General features: G+C 38.5%; 1 protein-coding gene across 2 annotated transcripts in view; it reads left to right on the top strand.

Annotated features, from left to right (window-relative positions):
* LOC128022063 (receptor-interacting serine/threonine-protein kinase 1-like) overlaps positions 1 to 6649 on the top strand; it is a 9501-nt gene extending 2852 nt beyond the window's left edge. For both annotated transcript variants that reach the window (XM_052609285.1, XM_052609294.1), the window contains exons 5-11: positions 1 to 143; positions 879 to 1028; positions 1322 to 1398; positions 1928 to 2000; positions 3214 to 3759; positions 4622 to 4771; positions 5341 to 6649. The exon at positions 1 to 143 is cut by the window's left edge and continues 89 nt beyond it. In XM_052609285.1, the coding sequence (XP_052465245.1) occupies positions 1 to 143; positions 879 to 1028; positions 1322 to 1398; positions 1928 to 2000; positions 3214 to 3759; positions 4622 to 4771; positions 5341 to 5639 (1438 nt within the window). In that variant the 3' untranslated portion in view covers positions 5640 to 6649. The remainder of the gene's footprint in view (positions 144 to 878; positions 1029 to 1321; positions 1399 to 1927; positions 2001 to 3213; positions 3760 to 4621; positions 4772 to 5340) is intronic.
* Positions 6650 to 8198: the final 1549 nt, after the last annotated feature.

Raw genomic sequence — 8198 nt, 5'->3', positions numbered from 1 at the left:
GTGTGCTCGCGCCGCAGGGACGCTGTGCTACATGGCTCCTGAGCACCTGAAGAGCATCAACACACGCTCCACCGAGAAATCTGACATCTACAGCTTCGCCATCGTGGTGTGGGTCATCCTCACCGGCCGTGAACCCTACGAGAGTGAGTCTGCTTCACATCCGCTGGACCGTGTACTAGCAATCTCTTAGAAGGGTGTAAAAGTCATGTGATGTATTCTGTTGTTTAGAGCATTCGTGAGGAACAGAATTAAATATGATTTAAATTCATTTTCACTATTCCGGACAGTTTGCACAGCCCAGTTCCTCTTTCTCAACGACACATTTTTAAAGAGCTGAACGATGGATCATATTTTAATTGTGCTTCTCTCTTTTCATTAAACATAATTATGCAATATTTGCCTGCTGGTTATTTGTCCTAAAAATGTGTCATTTTAATTTGCCATTTGTGGTTTCATGCATAACCTCCACAAGTTTTGACGGCGGTTGCCAGATATCAAGATTTGTAATCCCCCAATCAGAGCTTTTCTCTGAAATCAACCCGTTTTCTGTCCAGTGGATTCATTAAAGGGATAGTTCACACAAAAATGAAAATTCAAAGAGAAGAAAGAAATGCGTACATGTTTGGAAGAACCTGAGGATGAGTAAATTATGACAGTTTTTTTTTTTTTTCGGTGAACTATCCCTTTAATCTTCAAAACCTGGCAACCATGTTTTTTCAGCTATCTTCAGTTAAAGTCTCTTGCACTGATATAGTTCATCATGACCATTTCAGATGCATCTGATCAGTTAAACATCTGTTTCATATTTGCAATGTTACAAACTCAAGGCGAAGACTGAGTACTCAGAAAGTGTGAATATATTTGTGGTGTTTCTTCAGATGCCAGGAGTGAAGATCAGATCTGTCACTGTGTGTGTCAGGGCGAGCGTCCCGACGAAGCGCTGATCCCTCGAGAGACTCCTCAAGACATCACAGAGCTCATGAAGACGTGCTGGAAGGAAGACCCTCGGGACCGGCCCACATTTAAAGGTACAAGCCTAAAGCCAGACGGGTTTAACATTCATTGAGTCTGATTCTGAATGGAACCGAATCCTAGACACAGCACTCATTATTATACTCACACACAGGATTCATATGTCATTTGATTTGGTATTTCTAATCAATTAACAGGTGAAAACTGATTGTTCTTAACTCTGCAGTGTTTCCTCTCACTTGACATCTGACTATTGATTTTGGGCCTTGATCACAATCTCATTGGACTCATTTTGGATCTGAGCTAATGAACCTTTTATCTAATTAGTCTTTTGTTTCTTTTTTTACAGATAGCCATGAAAACTTTGTGAATTTTTACCAGGAGAAGCTGGAAGCAAATGTAAAAGCGGATTTGGAAAGTCTAATGGTGAGTGTTTGGACATCAGAATATATTGATTCACAGATTTGTTGTTTACCCATCATTCATCACAGATATTGAATATATTGCTGCTTTTATTGGATTACATTAATTACACTTAATTGATTAAGATAATTTGATCCCATTATGGTGCATGACACAATATGGGCCGTTTGAATAGTCTACTATCATATTCTATTATGTGCAATATTTCAATTTTCACATTTATGATTTAATTGCATTCAGTTCTCTTTGAATAGATGATTTCTTGAGTATGTGCATTATTCAATCTTAAATAATCATCATGATCGTGACACTTTATGTGTTCCTTTACTCAATCTGCAAACATGATTTCTTCTGAAGTGTCATGATTATCACAATTTAAGCTTTATTCGCTTTCACACACACACACATGCACAGACAGCCGTTGTTTAACCTGGAGATTATCTGTGTTTGACACACTCTCTAATGTAAGAGATGCAGTCAGGAAGTCTGTAAGTGAAGTATAAGACCGTGATGCTAGTGTTGTTTTGCGCAGAGATCTTATGAGGGCCCAGAGGAGATGGTAGAAAAGCTGAAGTCCCTCACAACAGACTCACTCACTCCTGAAGGTATGCTGAAGTATTCACTCCTGCTTTATTTACACCAGCAGCCGTTCTTAATTATCATTGTGACATCAGACCACTTGTACATCAAGTATATGCCGTATTTTCTACAATATCTAAAGCATTTACCATCTGTTACAGTTTCACTTTAGATATATATATATGTTGTTTATAATGAATGCCACTTTAATTCATGTTTGTTTTATACTTACATTTGTCCTTCTTTTTCTATTCTGAATACCATTATATTGAAATAATTGATTGTGTAGTAATGGTAATTAATATGCATGTATTTCACAAAGTTTTTACAAAGCGTTTGTCGTAGTAATTAGATAAACTTCTATAGTGCTGAACAGAAAGTGCAACAAATATAATTTTTGTGTACCCATTTGTCCAATATCAAAAGACAGAAATGTGTTTTTATGACTTTTTAACCATATGGAGAGTGAGAAGAGTGAAAGATGTTGAATTTGCTGTCAGTAGCTGTCACTGGTGTATTAGAAAGACAAGCTTTCTGTAATTTAATGCCAAGGTAATAAAACACAAAGTATGGCGTTATAAAGGTTAGGGCTGCACAATAATAGTTAAACGGTTATTAAGGGTCCATTTCTGAATGCGATAATAAAATTTGACTTTGATCATGTGACCATGGATTTCTAAGAGCGATAACGGAGTGATCTAAAATAAGTTGTTTCCTAATCTGTAAAATGTTATCCCAGCTAAAAGGAAACATTCTCACAACTTTCACTAATGCTTTTTTAAAAGTTATATAAATATTAGGACAAAGCATTCTTAAGGTAATGTTTATATAATGTTATTATAAATGTATTCATATTTGAGACGCGTTCTCATAACATTGACATAACTTGTCATTCTGGTGTTTATGATGTTACTTGTAACATTCTAAGAAATGTTTGTGTAACCTGTAAATAATGTTCTGATCACAGCAAGAAAACGACACACGTTAACATTCGTAGAGCAGTGAAAATAAATGTTCAAATAACGTTATATTTTGGGATTAAAATAAAGTTAGCACAGTGCTGTAAGAAACGTATTTGTAACCTTTAAATAGCATTGTAATTGCGTTTCAACGTGGACAATTCAACGTTTTTAGAAACGTTTCAAAACGATGGTTCCACAACATTTGTATAACCCAACTTTGTTACCTGGGATCAGGTGCTTGTAAATGTAATGCTGACCGTTGTTCATGTGTGTGCAGATCCTTCGCTGTGTTCCAGAGACTCTCCAGGGCCCTTGAGGAGCTCAGACATCGGTCCGGTGGAGGCCAGCATTGAAGACCTCAGCTTCAGGACCCCTGAGGAGTCTCTGCTGGAGATAGACGCCGCGCCTCCCAGTCCTCCCAATCTAGAGCTCAAACTGGCACAAGAGTACAACTACCACAAGTACGGCAGTCGTATAGTGGATCAGCCGGACGGCAGCGTTTATAACCCGCTCCCGCAGCAGCCGGCCAGCAGCAGGTGGACCGGAGAGGCTTCTTCTGTCAAGTCTTGGACTAAACCCTCCACTCATCCAAACCCAGAGGAAGAGCTCCATCCCAGACCTGCAGGCTCTTTTGAGGGCTTGCACAGGCCAGAATTAGCAAGTCAGCTCTCCGTGCCGTATTCTGAGCGACTCCCTCATCATCCGCTCTACAATCGAATCAAGTCCTGTCCAGATAGTGCATCTCCTGCAGCCGAATCTTTCATGCTGGATTCTCAGCCTGGCCTGCGTTTCTCGCCCGTCGTGTGTCCTCCATCTGACTCAGGTACAGTTCACAACTAACAAATCATTTCTCTTGCACTTCATACAATACTGATTGTGTCAAAGCAGCTTCACAGGGATAAATAGGAAATAGCAGAATCCATTATCAGCAGCTCTAAAGGACTATATTGTCATTATTCACTCACCCCAAGTCAGATTAGTGTTGGTTCTGTTCAGAAAGGGCACAATTTTATTAAACATAGTCATCTGTAATATTTGCTTGCTGGTTATTTATCCTGAAAACATTTCGTGTCAATTTTAATCTTGCACTGGTAACAGACCTCTACAAGCTTTCATGATGGCGGTTGCCAGATTTCAAGAGTTTAAATCCCCCAATAAGAGCTGTTTTCATAAATGGATCTGTTTGATGTTTTTTATGGTTTTAGTTTCAGTTAAAGGCAGGGTAGATGATTTGGTTCAGAAACATTTTTTGTTATGCTTGTTGAAAGTCTGTTCACATCTCGATAGCGATCACTTAAGTTAAGTGCGCTTAATGTGTTTATATCGTCTGTGGAAGGTGTAGGACCATAAAATGTTCGGTCCTTGGTCGGAGGATTACGTTCATTACGCTGTGTGCTTTTTGCTTGATGCCGTCTGTTATCGTGTCACTAGTTAGTTTCATCTTTGCGCGTGTTTCAGAAGAGGCGTGGCTTCGGAGAGTGATTCTGCAGGAGGAGTGGGATCTTATGCTTTCAAAGCCAGCTTGCTATTGCTAGCCTTTCTGAAATCATCTACCATACCTTTAACAACAGTGTAATCCAAGAAAGTTTTATTTTGGGTCGAGGGGTGGGAGTGGTGGATTTGGGGTAGTTAAATGAATGTATATATCATTTATTTTTTTCCTGATTTGTTTGGTTTTCCATTAGGGTGGCCTGTGGCCATCTCAAACGCCAGTGCGATTCAGATCGGGAGTTACAACACCATGAATCTGCGAGTCTCTGATAACAGCCCCTTCAACTCATTATCCACTGGATCCATCAGCAGAACCAGATATAATGAGCTTCTTCTGAAGTACGGTAAGACACACTCTGTTTCAGACCTAGCGAGCTGCTATCTAATTAAGTATTCACTAATTTGCATACATTTTCAGAACCAAAATCTGAACACTGAATAAAGTAACTTGTTTCGTTAAGTTAACTTGTTATGTTTTTTTTGACACATCAAAGGTCTTCACGGAGGTCATTTTGGATTTCTATTATTTGTCACTCTATTAATCAAAATATTCTGCCAACCGCCAGAAAAAATATCACAAATATTTAGGGATAAAATGTTAATTGTATATGCAATATACTTTAATATACTAATTTCCTTCAGAAAATAAGAATACAAATGTAAAGTTTGTTGTATGTACGTGCAGCTGGAGACTGTGACTGATGCAAATAGATGAAGTGTAAATAAAGCAACACCTAAAACACTAGTTTGAAACAACAAATTATGAAAACAGCCCAAAATTGACCAATGCATGCTTTTTGCCTCAACAAAGCCCTTGTTTTATAGTAATCCTGTTCAAATGAGTGATCTCTCATTGCTTCATGTGTGCTGGACCTGATTGATTTCCTCTGTCTGATTGTGTTGTGATGATCAGAGGAGTATACAGTCACTGAGAGCCACCTGGAGGTCGTGCGTCAGAACGTGGGTGGAAACTGGAAGCAGGTGGCTCGGAAACTGGGGCTGACAGATATAGACGTGGACACCATCGAGCACGACTACGACCGAGACGGCTTGGCAGAGAAGGTGCACCAGACGCTGGAGCGCTGGAAGATGAAGGAGGGTCTGCTGGGCATCACCGTGGGTAAACTGTGCCGGGCGCTGGAGGGCTGCATCAAGCCCAACGTCCTCCTGCAGCTGCTGCTGAAGTCTCAAGACGCCGTTGGAGGGCCTTGAAGCACCACCTTGTGCTTGTGTCATAATCCCATCAGTATCTTCTTCACTGGAGGGAATCAGATTGGGTAAAGGGGCATTTATACAACTCTAACAACCTTCATCAAACAGGGAAACGTTTCAAAGACATACAGTATTTCTGACTGTGTTCATGGTGTTGGATGCTGCGTCATAATGATTACAATTTTGTGAACTATTCATAGCACAGAAGTTATCTTTCTGCCATGTGATCTGAGTTCATCGTAGATTCTTTAAAAAAGTGCCTTTTTCCTGAACCTGTTCAGTTGAATCAGTCTTTATATTTCTGACCCAGTCTTCATGAATGTAAGATGCTTAATGATTTTTTTATGTTTAGGGATGTCTTTCAGATTAAATACTGGTATATAGATCCGTGACAGGAGTTTGCATGTTCTCTCTATGAGTATGTCTCAGTGCTGGGTTGCATCAGGAAAGGCATCTGGCGTAAATCCTGTGCCACATCCGTGCGTGGATAACTCTGCTGTGAATCTATGAGATCATGAGAAGGATATGATAGTAACAAATCAAAAGAAAAAACAACATAAAGTGTATGGTGTTGGGCCATCATTTGCCACCAAAACAGCTTTAATGCACTTAGGCATTGACTCTAATATCTTAAAATTAAAGGTTCTTTATTGGTAACGATGGATGGATTTCATGCAATCTTTCCATTGCACAAAAAGTGCTGTATACTGAACGTAAGGTTCTTCAGATTATTAAAAAAGTAATGGTTCTCTGAAGAACGGATCACTTAAAGGTTCTTTGAGGAATCCAGAGCGGTGCATCTGTGACATTACTGTATGTACCCATATGTTTCATCAATGCTGGTTCATCGATCAGCTTTGTGTTGGTTTGCAGGGACACAAACCATGTCAGAAGAATGATGGTCAATGCATAACAGCCAGGATTGTCTTTTCATACGTCACCCATCTTATCATTTATCAATCATCTAAATCTGACTTTTTTATTAAAATGTATTTTTTTCTGAGATGAAATCATCTTTCATTTGTCTGTATTTCTACATAGGAAGTGCCCTTCTTTGTAGCTAGAGGTCAGTAGAGAGTATCTAAACCCTAAATCAGCACTGTTAGTTAAACCTTGATCTTCAAGCAGCAAACACAGCATTTGGTTTTACACTCACTGTTAAAAGCAAGAGAGAAAGTTGTACTTTTTAGACACCTAAAAGAAGTCACATACAGCATATATTGCAATTTTGTGTGTGTGTGTGTGTGTGTGTGTGTGTGTGTGTGTGTCTGTGTGTACTGGTATCCACTATATTGGGGGATCAAATGTCTTGCCTCGCAAGGATAGTGCAGAACCTGATTTTACCAAGTGAGACATGTTCCTGGGACAACATCGTTGTTAACCCTGGAACAACATTGTGATTAACCAATCAGATTTGAAGAACCAGTTTATAGATTTTGTGAAATTTACGCTTAAAATCAGTGTTTGGTGCTTGTACATCAGTGTCATTCATCTATCATTTCCTCTGATTTTAGGGATTACTCATGGTTAAGGTTAGGTTTAGGTGTAGGGATATGGTTAAGAATATATTTTTGGAGTAAAATGTTGTTCCAGGGTCAACAAAAGATGTTGACCTAGGAACACATCGAACTTGGCAAAATCAGGACGTGCTAAGGATAGTAATCCCTTCATTTTGAGCTTGTGGGGACATTTTTAGGTCCCCATGAGGATAAAAGCTTATAAATTATACAGACTGAAGTGTTTAAAAAATCTAAAAATGCCTGTTTGTACAAAAGAGAAACCATTACATCTATGGGATGAGCCAATAATTATAGAAATGCCCTTGATGTGTCATGTATACCAAAGCATGTATGTTTTCATTCATTCAATCTTTCCAAAACCCAGGAATGATTGAAAAAAAAAAAGGTAATTGGAAATGATTTCCAGTTCATTATTGAGTTTAACAGAGTCAGTTTCATTAGTTAAACAAGTCTGGGAAAAAGGAAAGAAAAAAAAAACTGAAGTTCACGAAATATGCCTGTTTATTGATTGCAAGAGTTTTGCAACAGAAAACTAAGCAAACATTACAAATGACATTATAAATATTATACCATGGCCACTCGAACTCGTTCCCTCGAGGTACAAATGAACACAGTGCTGGGTACTGAGTGATTACATGTACTCATCATAATTAGATTATATTACATTTTATTATGATCGTAATCAGATTAGTGTTTTTATTATGGATTACATGATTACATATTCACACAATGGCATTAAATTATTTATAATGTGTATATATTTTTTTAAAGAGTGACTTCAGACGATATCTTTTGTTGTGTGTCCGTGGATTACTGGAGTATGAATGCATTCTCTCTATCAGCTGAAAGCACGGTGTAGTTCTCAATACATCACTGCTCAACGGCTCAGTTTGACAAAATGGTATTAAATGGAAATAACAACAGTTAAGTAAACAGACATCAATGTCACTGATAAACTTTTGCTCCTACCAAACAGTTCTATAGACACAAATTTAAGATTTAGGAACTTGAATTGCTTATACAATGTTCATTAATTTGG

The sequence above is a fragment of the Carassius gibelio genome, chromosome A2, assembly GCF_023724105.1.
Source record: "Carassius gibelio isolate Cgi1373 ecotype wild population from Czech Republic chromosome A2, carGib1.2-hapl.c, whole genome shotgun sequence".
Lineage (NCBI taxonomy): Eukaryota > Metazoa > Chordata > Actinopteri > Cypriniformes > Cyprinidae > Carassius > Carassius gibelio.
The sequence above is the reverse complement of the archived record's forward strand: the minus strand, read 5'-3'. Positions and strand labels throughout refer to the sequence as shown.